The 14,326-nt window shown below is 42.1% G+C and overlaps 2 protein-coding genes across 2 annotated transcripts; one reads left to right on the forward strand and one right to left on the reverse strand.

Annotated features, from left to right (window-relative positions):
* Positions 1 to 1,435: 1,435 nt before the first annotated feature.
* LOC102524608 (histone H2B type 1-C/E/F/G/I) lies at positions 1,436 to 2,291 on the reverse strand. The gene has a single exon (XM_006182175.3). It carries the CDS (start codon positions 2,270 to 2,272, stop codon positions 1,892 to 1,894), a length of 381 nt encoding a protein of 126 aa, XP_006182237.1. The 5' UTR covers positions 2,273 to 2,291; the 3' UTR covers positions 1,436 to 1,891.
* Positions 2,292 to 2,530: 239 nt separating this feature from the next.
* Positions 2,531 to 11,279, forward strand: LOC106729282 (histone H2A type 1-C). The gene is made up of 2 exons (XM_032463409.1): positions 2,531 to 3,123; positions 10,398 to 11,279. The coding sequence occupies exon 1, from the start codon at positions 2,608 to 2,610 to the stop codon at positions 2,998 to 3,000; it is 393 nt and encodes a 130-aa protein (XP_032319300.1). The 5' UTR covers positions 2,531 to 2,607; the 3' UTR covers positions 3,001 to 3,123; positions 10,398 to 11,279.
* Positions 11,280 to 14,326: the final 3,047 nt, after the last annotated feature.

The raw sequence follows: 14,326 nt of genomic DNA on the forward strand, positions 1-14,326 counted from the left end.
TTGTTTTCTTCCTTGTCCTAAGTCTCCTGTTAGGTCTTAACACTTTATTAAAGTTAAAAGTTTTAGGCAACTGTTTTATATTCATATTATCTCTGAAGTATGAATGTTATTTTTGGAGATATTGACAATTATTTGGATTCATACTGAGTAATCATGATAAAAGACAGTTTTGAAAGGAGAAAAGAAACAGCTTTAGTTAAAAGAACCCACAGTATACAGACACAAAACACCAAACACAGTGAATCCCATCAAAGGCCAAAAAGAAAAACATCAACTTCCTGCTCTTGTGTTCTCAAATGCCAGAGAATATCAGAATCCTTGGACAAACACAAAACGCAAAAAAGATTAACAGATGAACGATTCCAGGTTCCCTGCGATCTGACTTAATGATCTGACCATAAACCCATTATGTCTAGCCAATAGACAGAATACAATCTAAGAACCAAAATAAGAAACAAACTTGGGCAAAACAAATTTTAGTATGCAAATGCCAAGGGAAGATGATCAGAAAACTCAAGTGTCCAGGGCTAACAAAGATCCAATTTTCAGGTCACACACATTTCTTTGATTCCTATGGTGGGACTCAGTTAAACTAACAATGTCTTGGTGGAATCTTCAGAAATAAATGACCAAGGAATTAATGATTATCCAGCCTGCTCTTGTATTGAAGAGAAAACAATCAGTTGAATTATTTCATCCAACAAAGGCAAACCAGAACTTATATATGAGGAAAAGGGCAGAAGGGAAGGGAAAAAAAAAAAAAAGATAAGAAACAGAAACTTAGTAGTCAGCCTGGATAGTGAATCTCTTAGCACATTTTTTGGGGTAAACTAGTTGGCAGTGAGGAGAGGTCAGTCTGGATTGGACCATCAATCCTTGGGCAGGCTCACTAGGGTCACAGGAAAAATCCCAATTTCAGTTGTTGAAAGACTTGAGAAAACTCAAGAGTTTGGTTGAGGAGCTCCCATGACAAGCATCGGCCATTGTCTCATATTTACATTTCTATCTAAATTAGGTCGGGGTCCCCCGGATTTTTCAGGCAACTTCCAGGTTAGGCAGCCAGTGTTGAAAAAAGGAGGCCTGTTTAGACCAGACAGGCCTTACTATTTTTCCCAGATGTCAAAGAAAACTGCAGATTTAAGATCACCGGTACTTATGTTAAGTAACATAAATCATAATGTAACCTAACATCATACAAAATTTTGTTTTCCTTCTGACAGAATTTCCTGTACTCTCCTCACGTTTTTACAGGGAAAGCAAACTTTACTTACTCCTAGGTATTGAAAATGTGTTCTAGACTTTGACAAAATGGAAAAAGTGTTATCTTTCACCTTAAAAGCTGCCTGGAGCAAAGACCATGAGGAAACTGCTTCAGGGAAGGTGGAATTTCCCCGCCCACACCCTCCCCGCGGGTGCCAAGTAAAAGGAAGGTTCTCTAGTGGAGACTGATTATGCCAAGTTCAATGGCGTCCCTTCCTTTTCCCGCTGTTTCCCAGCCTTCAGTTTAGCCTCCCATAGAGACTTAACAAATTGCATTTCCTAAAGTAGTTCGTCAACCCCAACTGCCTATTACAAGTCCCCAGCCACCTAACCGTTTTAAAATTTTCATGTTAGGATCACTCCGTATCAGTTACACCACACTGATCACTGGAAGTCTAAACAGTTTTTATGTAATTGGGGTGAGCCACTAATTGCAACGGCAAATGGATAACGTGGGGTAATAATGTCAGAAGCGACAAATGGGCAATGCTTTTATTTAATTATGGAAAAGCAGTTTTTGCACCAACTCCACTGTACGAAATTAAGTGGCAGATTGCAGCTCTTTTTGTGTATACGTGGGTGGCTCTTAAAAGAGCCTTTGGGGTTAGGTGTAGACGCTTACTTGACAAGTTTACTTGGAGCTGGTGTACTTGGTGACGGCCTTGGTGCCCTCGGACACGGCGTGTTTGGCCAGCTCCCCGGGAAGCAGCAGGCGCACGGCCGTCTGGATCTCCCGGGACGTGATGGTCGAGCGCTTGTTGTAATGCGCCAGGCGCGATGCCTCGCCCGCGATGCGCTCGAAGATGTCGTTGACGAACGAGTTCATGATGCCCATAGCCTTGGACGAGATGCCAGTGTCCGGGTGGACCTGCTTCAGCACCTTGTACACGTACACGGAGTAGCTCTCTTTGCGGCTGCGCTTGCGCTTCTTGCCATCCTTCTTCTGCGCCTTGGTCACAGCCTTCTTCGAGCCCTTTTTCGGAGCAGGAGCGGACTTAGCTGGCTCAGGCATTTTTAAACCTTGAAACAGCAAAGATAAAATGAAAATAGGAAGCAGATTTCTCCTACTTATAGGGCCTTTATGCTAATGAGGCGTCCAGAGCGCGTCTTAGTTAATTGGAAGATAAATAGCAAGGCCGTCATCTATGGGCAGGACTATGCAAATAAGGCATGGAAATAAAGCTTTATTATTGGCTACTTGGCTGAGTCTTGGTACTAACCAATCAGACAACCAGGTTTACTCCCCAGGAACTGCCTATAAAAGCGGCCATGCTTTACCTATTTCCAGAGTGGGTCTGTTTTGATAAGTAGTCTCGCTTTTTTTTGGTTCGTTTTTCCAGATTTGCAATGTCTGGACGTGGTAAGCAAGGAGGGAAAGCTCGGGCTAAGGCGAAGTCTCGCTCCTCGCGTGCCGGTCTTCAGTTCCCTGTGGGCCGAGTGCACCGCCTGCTCCGCAAGGGCAACTACGCCGAGCGCGTCGGGGCCGGCGCGCCGGTGTACCTGGCGGCGGTGCTGGAGTACCTAACGGCCGAGATCCTGGAGCTGGCGGGCAACGCGGCCCGCGACAACAAGAAGACGCGTATCATCCCGCGCCACCTGCAGTTGGCAATCCGCAACGACGAGGAGCTCAACAAGCTACTGGGCCGCGTGACCATCGCTCAGGGCGGCGTCCTGCCCAACATCCAGGCCGTGCTGCTGCCTAAAAAGACGGAGAGCCACCACAAGGCTAAGGGCAAGTGATCTGACAGGGACCTGAATTTCCCGAAGTGCTTTAAAACCCAAAGGCTCTTTTCAGAGCCCCCCACTACTTCGAAAGAAGAGCTCATATCACTATATAAAGCTAAGGAGAAAAGTAGATGAAAGGTAAGTTAGTAAATTAACTTTCCTAAACGAGTAAGCATTTAGAATTTTAAAGAAGCCTTAATGTGTTTCTAGAAATTGGTCTGCTTTTGAAGAAAGTCATAAATTGGTGGAAGCTTGAATATCCTCACGAAGTAGCTAAGTATTCTGTGACAGTCGAATTAAGTTAGTAACACCTAAATATAGTTTAACAGCAAAACTATAACGTGATCTCTGAACTCTGGAACACTACTTGGATGTTGAGAGTAAATGTCTCGCGTGTAATAGCCAGACACTTAGACGGCTAGTTTTAGGCTGCAAGCCTCTCGCCTTCCCTAATTCTGTAACCTCTAATCCTGTATGGGAGTTGGGTCCTCAGCTCCTGCTAACTTTCAGTTACCTTTTGAGACTTATAAGGGGATTGAAAGGGGCTTCTGAAAAATTGATTGCCGGAGTTAACATGAGGTAGCGCATTACAGACTGAACCTAAACTCGAGTTGTGGCGTCTCCCTCGTTTACAAACAGATTTGGGGCTAATTTAAAACCTGGTACAGTTTTGTCACATGTAAACTGAGGGTAGGGTGATTATATCTTTATAGATTTTTTTTGATAATTAAACCCCTTAAGATCCCTAGTCTAGATCAGCGCCTGACCTTCAACGAACTACGTGTAATTTCTATTAAGAGGTGCAAATGCCTAGGTTCCGAATGCAGACCCAAAAGGGGTAGAGTAGGGCAGCAGGCCTCCCCGAAACAGTTTACTAGGGATCTGGTATATTTGCTGCTCCAACCCAAAAGTGTCGATCTGGGACTGTCCAAAAATCCTTAGATCCTGTTTTCCAGGGTTGTTTCATCAAGATTTTCTTCTGGATGACTCGGTTTGTAATGAGGCTGAGTGGGCCAAAGCTCGGGACCTCGGCGGCCTAGGGAGGCGCATTCTCAAAGACTTCTGGAGCTTCACTGAAGCCTTTTGCGTAGAATCCTTCGTTTGAAGCATTCAAATCCGAGTGTACGGGGAGAGAATCTAAATAGAAGCTGGTTCCCGCGGACGCGCCTTCCTCCTCCCAACGCTGGCACACATATCCCATAGGCTTGAGGCAGTCTCCCCGCTCTCGACTCCCTCCCACGCTACCTCCCCACCCCCCACCCCCACCCTCACTCGGGCCTTGAAACTACCATCCAAAGACCAGGCTAGTGTCTGGGTGTTTGAAGGCAAAGTGGTGGAAAAAGAAGTGAGCACCTTAATGGCCACACGTTAGAATCTCCTGAGTTTTTAACAGTAGTCAGCCTGAAAAATCACGGTTTGGCCTAACAGCATTTCAGGCAGGGGTCCACTGAGAGGACCGGGTTCTTTCTGCGCAGAATTTTTTTCTTGGAACTTGTTGGAGAACTTGTTTCCTTAGATTGCAATTGCTTTATGTGGACCGTGGGACACTTTATTTATTGACTTTCCAAGTTGCCTTTGAACCCAGCTCTAACACTTACTAGGTGTGTGACCTTGGGCTAGGTGATCAACTTCTCCCTGTGTCAATTTCTTCTTACATACCTTTGCTTGTCTTGTGATGAAAAGAGTGGGCTCAGCAGTGTAGTTTCTGAAATTAGAACAAAGGGTGCTCAAGAGTAATGGCCAACACTTACTAAGCACTTACTGTGTATTAGGTACATTTTTACATGCTTCCAGCATATTAATTTAACCCAGCAATCTTAGAGATGCGTACTATCCCTACCCCAATTTTAAAGATGAGGAAACAGAAAGAGAGCATAAACAACTTGTCTAAGTTCCAAGGTCAGGAAGCCCACTGGCTATTCTATAACCAACTGCTCCCTAAGAGATCACTGTCAGAAAAATGAAACGAGAAAAAAACTCAATGAGTTTAACTGTCCACATACCAGAATGTCTCTGCTTGCATCCTAAACTTTGAAAATTTTAAGGGAAGGGGGAGAGATGATCTCCCTGGAATCTACAAAGAGGGAGGGAGGTAAATCTTGTCAGTGAGTTAGCTACACATTTTTGTGTTAACCAATACACTTTTTAAAATTGTTATTGAAGTATAGTCAGTTTACAGTGTGTCAATTTCTGGTGTACAGCATAATATTTCCTACGTATACATACATATATTCATTTTCATATTCTTTTTCATTGTAGGTTACTACAAGATAGTGACTATAGTTCCCTGTGCTAACCAGTATAAATTTGTTTATTTTATGTATAGTAGTTAGTATCTGCAAATCTTGAACTTCCAATTTATCCCTTCCCATCCCCTTTCCCTCCTGGTAAGCCAATACACTTTAGATTTAGTGTGTGATAAGTGAAACGGGAGACGTGGGGAGATGGTTTGGTAAAGAGCTATGGGACTTGGTAAGGAAATTTATTGTGGTGAATGAAGAAAGGAGTAAGAGAAGACTTGAATTTGAATTTTCCTCTCTGGTCTCCAATAACAAAACTTTGATTATTTACGAGTGAAAGATATGTTGTGCTAATTGTGTTTGTTTCATCTTCAGCAAGACCTCCTTAAGGTCAAGGGCACCATCTTGTTAAATTGTTGATAGTCAGCATAGATTCTGGCCTACAATAAACATTTGATAATTGGACATTGAGTAAATGTTGAGCTGAGTCGGTTACTGGGCCATCAGGAAGCAGTTTGTTCTAGAGGGTCAGTTTATTACCAGGAGCTATTAATTATTCACTAGACTAACAGGCTGCTAATAACATCTCTCACTGGTATAAAAAAAAAAAAAAAAGAAAAAAGAAAAAGTCCCTTCTGAAAACCTAATATGCATCAGCAACTTATTTTGGGAACTTCAAAGAAACACATAAGGTGCCAATTGACCAAGAGATACTGCTGTTCCCCAAGCAAAGGACATTCCTGTGCTAATGTCCAGAGCTCTGGCCTACCTTCCTCTCTCCAACATAACATACTTCCTTGCCTCCTACTTTGAAATGTCATTGTTTATATCCAAAAGCCCTAGTTACCTTTTGGGAAAATTCTCTAGTGGGCAATAAACGCTCAGTAGCTTTAGTTGGTTTCCAGCCCTTGAGTAGGTCTCCATTTACCATGCCTCAAGGGTCCTGGAGAGAACCATTTAAATTGGGACAAGTTGATGAGAATGGTAAACCCAGGCCTTCCAATTAACTGAAGGCACCAGGGACAAAAGTTCATCTTATTCACTGAGATGTGAGGCTGAGACAGAATAATCATTCAACTATATAGGATATTCCGACAATGCAGATCAATTTGCTACAACATCACTGACTATAAAATTTCTTTAAAATTTCCAAATCTATGCAGCAATATCCTTTAATGCATCCATCATCCATTAACTTCCTATTTTTTAAATGTATCTTTTTTTTTTACAAATATGATACATTTTATAATCAGTTGTAAAAATATATACCTATTTTAAGGTTAGAAGTAGGTTACATTCTAAGGGTTTGTCATTTCTTGATCCTAAATTATAATTATAACTTAATTATAAATATAAATACCCTGTTAAGTATAATGCATGTAGATTATTAGAAGATGTTAGGAATTTAATGAAGGATTCTCCATACATACTAAAATTGAGAATAAGTATTCATATGTACCCCAGAATTCTTCCTTCTCTATTTTACTTAAAATACCTTGATAATGTGCCAAACTGAGTTTAGCATCATCAGAAGATCTACCAAAAGGCAGCTATAGTCTATATTTACACCCAGAAAACGGTATCATTAGTAAATAGACAAACCTATGGGAAAAACTAAGTAAGTTTAAGTGTTATAACACCAAAAGAACTTGGAACATGACATGTATACTTTAAAATAAAGTGAATTCTCAGACATGGAATTAATGTAGTCATATTGAAAAAAAATCAGACCTTCATTGGACTTAATTACATTACAGTTGTTTAAGTTGTATTTCGGGCAGGGTGATAGAACCAACACCTCTTAAGACTTAGGACTTACGCTCATTACTTATAGTTGAGGTTCCTTCTGAAAGAAGCAATTGTGCCAAGCCTCAGGGTCTTTGTTGCATGTTACTTGTCTGCCAGTTGGAGCTTAAACCTTAACCATATTCCTCACTCTCAGAGAACCAGGCAGCAGCAGGTAAGAATGTCCATCCTTTCCTGTATTCAGTTACAGCCAGAGCCGAAAGTACAGGGCTTGACTTTCTGCCATGACAAATTATCTTGCATTAAAAAGCTATCTTAAAATGGTCAGGCTATCATTTGCTTTAAATCTTAGGACCTTGGAGCTTGGTACTAGCCCCTGTTTACTCTGTCTCCTTGAAGATTTTACCAGTACGATAGTTTCAAAGGCTATCAGTATGCAGCAAACTAATTTTATATCACCAGCCCTGATGTCTTCCCTGAAATGCACATGTGTGCATACAAATTTCTACCTGACACCTTCACTTGGAACCCTAACAGACCTCAAAACCTAAATACATTAAAGACACAAGACTTAACATTATGCTCCCTAAGCCTGTTATCCCTCCAATCTTCTGCAATTCAGTAAATGACATTACCATAAATCCATTTACTCAAGTCAAAATTCTAGAGTGAGCCTTGCTGCCTTTCCTTCATCTCCACAGATCCAAAAATATCTGTAAATCATGTCACATACACCTTTACCACATAATTTATTCACTGTGCTCCTTACCAAGACCAGAGGGGCCGTCTATGGCCGTCTTTGACCTCTGCCCACCTCCCCATCTCCATCATCTCTCTGTCCAGCTACCCAGGACTCTCTTCCCACTGCCAAGCACTTTGCTGCTTCAATACATTTGCACTGTTGGTCTCTTTCTCTGCAGGGCCTGTCCTCTGACTTCTCTTCCGGCGAGCTGCCTCTCAGCTCTTCAGGCCTGTCTGAAATAGACCTACCCAGATGGATTAAAGATCTAAATACAAAATACAAATACTCAATGAAATTTTAGGGAACAGTTTGTATAACCTCAATTTTGTATGTGTGTGTTTTGAGGGAGAGTTGTCATTATTAAGCAAGACAGGAAACACAAGTGCCATATAGGAAGGGACACAGACCACAAAGGCCAAAAATAAATTTAAGATGAAATACAGCACAGAGAGTAGAAAATAAGCAGGAAACTGGGATAAAGGATTTGCTAAACATTATACATCAAAGGTTAATGGTCTTAATTTACAAGGAAGACCTGCAAACTGCTAGGAAAAAAAATTAGAAAAAATACTTATCAGAATATTTTCTGTTTCATTAAATTCCAATAGACAATACATATGAGAAAAAAACAAAGCAAAAAATGTACAACTATTCACCTTCCTACAAGTTAGATTATGCATATTACAGCAACAGTGGAATAGCACTTCTCACTATGGATAGATAATCACTAAACCAGTATTACCTAGGATGCTAAGGATGAGGAATGATTGCCACAGCTATATAATCTTTTGAGAAAATTTCCTGGCAACATATATTCAAACTGATCCATAGACACTTGACCTTTTGCAAAACAAAATAGTATTAGATTAATTAAGTAAATCAAGAAGAAAAAAATAGAAAGTAGAGAAGAGAGGGTATCGACCGTCTAGAAATAAAAACCCCACTATGTGAGGTTATATGAGGAGAGATTGTTAACCTGTATAAGCAGTTGTGTGTAAAGTGTTAAAATCAGTGTGTATTAAGTTTGTAACTTAAAGTATAAAAAGTACCCTCCCTCTGTACACTTCTCACTCCAAGTTACTTTCTATCAATCATCCTGCTTAGATTCTTGAAAATACAGTCTTAAGATTTTTATCAGATCCCTTGTTTGCCTGTCCCCATTGTACTCTGCTCCATGAAGTGTGGGATCTGCTCTGTCTACTCCATGTGACATCTCAGCATCTATGAGAGGGCCTGGCACTCAACATTCTGGGGACTGAACCAGGGACTGTATCTTGTAGCCCAGAAAGCCCTCTCAGAGCCCAGGAAGCACATGATTATCTGAATTTCTGTATAAAAATGTTTGCTCACTAACCATTGTTACTACATTGACTACTGCCCTACACAGCTCCCCAAATGGCAGTGAAATTTGAAGTACTGTGTACTCAATTTTTTTTTTCACACTCTACCTTTTGCCAGATTTTTGAACTGACCCCTCCAGACTTAAATGTTTCATGATAACCCTCAGTGGCCCAGGAATACCTAATTCCTTTAAGGGCCTATTCTCTGCTGGCTGATACCATGCAGAAAAGAATCCTCTTTAATACCCTCTGAGTTTGTGGTTATTAAATGTTTGCTTAGAATCAAGGAAAGAGAAGGGTCACACGACTGGTGTGTGTGACCAAATCAATGCTGTTGCATCCACTTACAATGTCTGTTCTGCACATAAGGGCACCTTGGTGGCTTTTACATTCTAATGTTGGGGTTATCCAGTAAACAAGACCATCTACAGGGTGAGTATGTCAAAAAAATTTGATCATTCATCTCCATACCCTGGCACATCACAGCCTTTCCATATAATAGATCTTCAGTAAGTATTTGGAATGAATACACAGAATTAATTTGTTGACAACAAAAGTTGTATCTGCACAGAAATGGAATAATCACTAAGCTGCAGGGACTTGGGAGTTTATTACTGAGTTACAGACCATTTTAGCCACCACTTGGTTTCAAATTCCAGTTGCTAAATTTGGAGGGAGATACTTAACTGGTTCTTGAGCTGCTGTCCAATATAGTAGCCACCAGCTGTATATGACTTTAAATTTAAATGAAATAACATGAAAAATTCAGATCTTCAGGTGCACTAACCACATTTCAAGTTGCTGATGGCTTCTGTACTGGGCAGCAAAGAGAAAATGCTTGTCAATGCAGAAGTTTGTGTTGGTAGCACCGGGCTAGGTGGTACTTGCCCCTCTGGGCAAACATTCAAATGCACTTACCCAGGCTCCTCCAGGTGGCATCTGAAGATATACTTGCCAGACATGATATGGGATGTTCAATTAAATTTGAATTTCAGATAAGCAACAAATAATTGTTTTAGTATAAGTATGCCTCCAAATATTATACAAGACATAGTATACTGAAACAAAAATGTTTTTATCTGAAATTCACATTTAACTAGGCACCTTGTATTTTTATTTGCCAAATCTGGCAACCCTATCTGAAGAGCAAAATTAGAGCATCTTCCCCAGGAGGCTGGGTCCTCTTACCACGGGGAGTTTTTATGTGAGGAATTGAGAAGCGCTGATACCCCAAAAGGAGCAAAGTCATTGAAGGAAAAAGGTTTAGTGAATTTTTCTGCAGGTGTTGAAGACTGAGAAAGAAGTTCCCAAATACATTTACTTTCGTTTCTTCTCTCCTCTTAGGTTTCAAAAGCTTCCCGCTACAAAGAGATGCCTGTCATACTCATCAATTCTCAGAAATAAATGGATAGATGGCATCAATGTTCTGACGTCACTGATTGATTCTGCACCTGCAAATTTTTGTCCTATTAAAAACTTAACCTGGATTTCTTTCTTTGTGTACTGTGTACCTTGAAGATAAGGAGAGTAAAGGAGGAAGTAGTGGGAAGTATTTCTGCAGAGAAACTCTCTTTAGTACAAAATGTGTCTAATTTCTTGAATGAGTAATACGTTTAGAAGATTCAAACAAATAAAAATAACAAGGTATATATTTATAATCCACTCCTTGACTGGATTACTCTGCTGTTCCCTAGGTAACATTATTTTCCTTGTGTATCTGCCCATTGTTAATTCATGCTGATGTGAGTCAAGAATGAATGTGTTTTCTCTCCCCCACCCTTAGCTTTTATTCTTAAGATAGCAGACGGTATAAACGTGCTCTTTTCTATAATGATATATCTTGGAGAACTTTCCAGCTGTGAACACAGGGGCCTTCCTGTACACCGTCTCATGGTATTGTGCTGTGTGGATGCATCACAGTTTATGTAACTTGTCCCCTCTTGGTAGGCACATGAAACAATTCTGGAATAACAAACGCTGATGTACACCAAAATGGAAATTGTTCTAATTTTCTGCTGGGATAGTGGAAAGTGAACAGAAATGCAGGTCACTCATGGATTGGACTCAAGGTTCCTTCCCTTAAAAACTATGGCATTACCCAAAATAAGTCATTTTGAACCTCGGGTTCTTCATCTATAAGATGGAGGTAATATGGTACCTTAAGTAATTATGAGAATGAAAAAATTGGAGCTTTGAAGACTAGCACAAATAAAATAATTTAATTTTCAACACCATTTCTTTTGTGTTGTAAATAGCATATTGTAATAGGAGCAGGCTCCCCAGATTCCAGCCTGGCAAGATGAAATGAAAGATGGTAGAAAGAGGAAGGTGGTTTTCATTAATTACTTGGTGAAATGGCAATTTCCTCTCATAGTAAGAAGCCACCGCCTCTCAATCTGCCTGCATCTTTGCCCCTCTGCAGTCAAGGTCAGGGTTTGAAAATGTCTCTGCTACTCTTAAACCTGTGTATTGGGGGCTGGAGGCCTGGGTGGTCCACTGCTGTGTTGCCTGCTCTAAGCTGGTGTCTGACATTGCCTGGCATGTACTAGTCATTCTAAAAATATCTGATGAATTCATAAGGCTGGGTTGTCAGAAGGACACATCCAACTTAGTCTTAAAAATGCCTATAAAAATAAGTCTACTCATAGTGGCTTGTGTGTATGCGCACACACATATACACATAGCACAGACATGCAGTGAGATGTCCTGGAAAGATGGGAATCTGGGTTTGTGTTCCAGCTTTGCCGTTTACAAACTGTCTGACTTGGGGTGAATCACCTGCCATCCCTGCAAATCAGGCTTTTCATCTGTCAAATGGGATAATCACACCTCCCAGAGTTTTGAAAACTAATCATCGGAGATAGTGCATGAAAAAGCACTTTATTACTTGTCAAACCTAATATAAACATGTACAAGATTATATAAAGATAGAGAAAATATCTATCCTTTACTGATCTATCTCCACATGTGGAAAGCAGGAGAGGATGTTGGGATTTCTACCTTAGGATTTGCCGGCATCTACCTGGAGACACTGAAGTGATTTTGACTATGCTAAGCCAGAGCGCTACATGCTTCTGGTGGCAACTCCCCCAGGGTAGGAGGAAGCTTCTGGAGGAGTGAGGCTGGCAGACACGTGATATTCAAATAGCAGTGGATGCACCCACTCACCTGCCACCAGGTCTCCTCCAGGTACAGAAGCAGCAGCCCCAGTGGGCTGGGTGGGTGTTTCAAACACAGCTGAGCCACCTCTCCAAGAGCAGAAACTCCTAAGACAGGGATGCTCCAAACTGTGTCTACTCTGGTTGGGTTCAATATGACTCCCTAGATATGGAGAATCACCCCTACCGGGTACCTGAGTAATGACAGTGAAGAAAAGAAAAATGTGGAAGGTCATTAAAGAAAAGGGCCCTAGATACACTGGCCCCGTGGTGGGAAAGAATAAATGAAGGGGAGAGCACAGAAGGAAACTTCTATTTCCTTTAGCTCAGTCCCTCCAGGCTGTGGATGAAGAGACTGGGGCCCTGAATCACTGGTCTTTGCAAAGGCACGAAACAGATAGGTGCTTTGTACATGTCCACACACTGGGCTATATTTCTGCCCTTGCCACCTTCATCCTCTTAGGCATTCAGTGAAAAATCTCCATGTCACTTTGAATCCCTCCTGCCTTTGTTCCTACTCTGGGCTCAGTGTAACATGGGTAGCCTGGAACTGGCCACGGTGGGAGTATTTGCACCACAAGAATTAGCAAACACTGCAGATCGGGATTTGGGGGTGGGGGGTTTCCTGGAGAACCAGTTATTAAACTTATTTACCAACACACCACTGCCTTAAACATTCTTTGTTCCTGCCAGGTAAGGCTTCTCTCTGACCTCTCATATCTGTCTCTGTTTCTCTGTATCTGGTCTGATTTAATTCCCACACTCTGATGATCTGCATCCACTGTGATCCATTCCCATCTGCTGCATTCCTGTACCAACTTTCCAAATTTTATGAGGAAGTCTGGAACACACATCTCACCGATTCTCACCTGCCTCACCCCTCACTTACTCCAGGCTTTGGTTCAAATGTCACCTTCTCAGTGAGACCCTCCCTGACCTTTCTTCCACTCCCAGAGCCAGAGATGCCTTCTGGGAGGGCGAATATGGTCTGGCAGATGGTGATACCGAGAGGGTGGTCTGTCAGTACAGCATGGTGAGCAATGCCATGAGCAAAGGCACTGCTGGGACACAAGTGGCTGTTTAACCAGTGACTCCAGGGACTTCCTCTGGGTTGCCTGGCAATGAACTGGGAACGATGGCTGCTTCTCTCCCTGTGGGAGGATCAGCAAATGTTCCCAGGTGCTGGGAGGCTGGCGCTCCCAGCTGACACCCACACAGAAAATGTTTCCTCTCCTCATTCAAGTCTGGTGTCATGCTTTTCTCTATGGAAAGGAACAGCACGGGCACTGGGTCCCCTTTTGGAGCACAGCCCCTCTGTGCATCAGGCTGTTCCCTTCCCTGACACATGACCCAGGGCGGCAGGAGAGCAGGCACCACACATCTGCTGACTTCTGCCCACACGTTCCAGCAGGCACAAGTGACACTGTGCCTGCCGATGAGATAGACACTAGTCCAAAGTAGGAAGACATATTAGCCGGTGTTAAATGACCTCTGGAGGTGGTCCTCTGTGTAGAGGAGTGGAAATAAGCTTTTATTAAGGGGTTGAAATGGAACGTTTTAATCATGATTTTAATTACCTTGTGTCTCATCTTCTCAAATGCTCTTCATGAAAATTACAAACCAACACCTCTTTCTGAAATTTTTCGTTTAGCCCCTTGTATGCCCCCTTTCTTTTGTCCATTCTTTTCCCACTAGCTCTCTTTCCTCTCCAATTAGCATCAACTTTTTTTTCGAGCAGCACTTAAAAAAAGATCTTTCTTGTTTTCCTGCTAGTGGTCAGTGTTGAATACGTGGGGACCCTATCCCAACTGCACTCCGTGGATGCCCCAGTGGTACCCAGTCACTGGGACTACCAGCTCAGCTCAGGTTTCCGGGGCCTGCATCCGGATCGTGGAGCCGCACTTGCAGAGCAGTCCTCTGGCTCCATCAGTAGGACCCACACTGCTCAGCTCTCCCCTGTGACTCAGCAGTCACACCTGAGAATCAGACAAGTCTTCCTTGTTGCCCAAATTCACTGCTATCCAAGCTAGAGTTGGATTGGGAGGAATGCAGTTCTGAACTCATTTCATTAATTAGATTATAACGCTCACTCTGTGCCAAGCACTAACTTATTTT

Source organism: Camelus ferus, chromosome 20, assembly GCF_009834535.1.
Source record: "Camelus ferus isolate YT-003-E chromosome 20, BCGSAC_Cfer_1.0, whole genome shotgun sequence".
NCBI lineage: Eukaryota > Metazoa > Chordata > Mammalia > Artiodactyla > Camelidae > Camelus > Camelus ferus.

Bases quoted from the DNA above. Each gene is read 5' to 3' on its own strand.
- LOC102524608 (XM_006182175.3), bottom strand. From the start codon at position 2,272: ATGCCTGAGCCAGCTAAGTCCGCTCCTGCTCCGAAAAAGGGCTCGAAG.
- LOC106729282 (XM_032463409.1), top strand. From the start codon at position 2,608: ATGTCTGGACGTGGTAAGCAAGGAGGGAAAGCTCGGGCTAAGGCGAAG.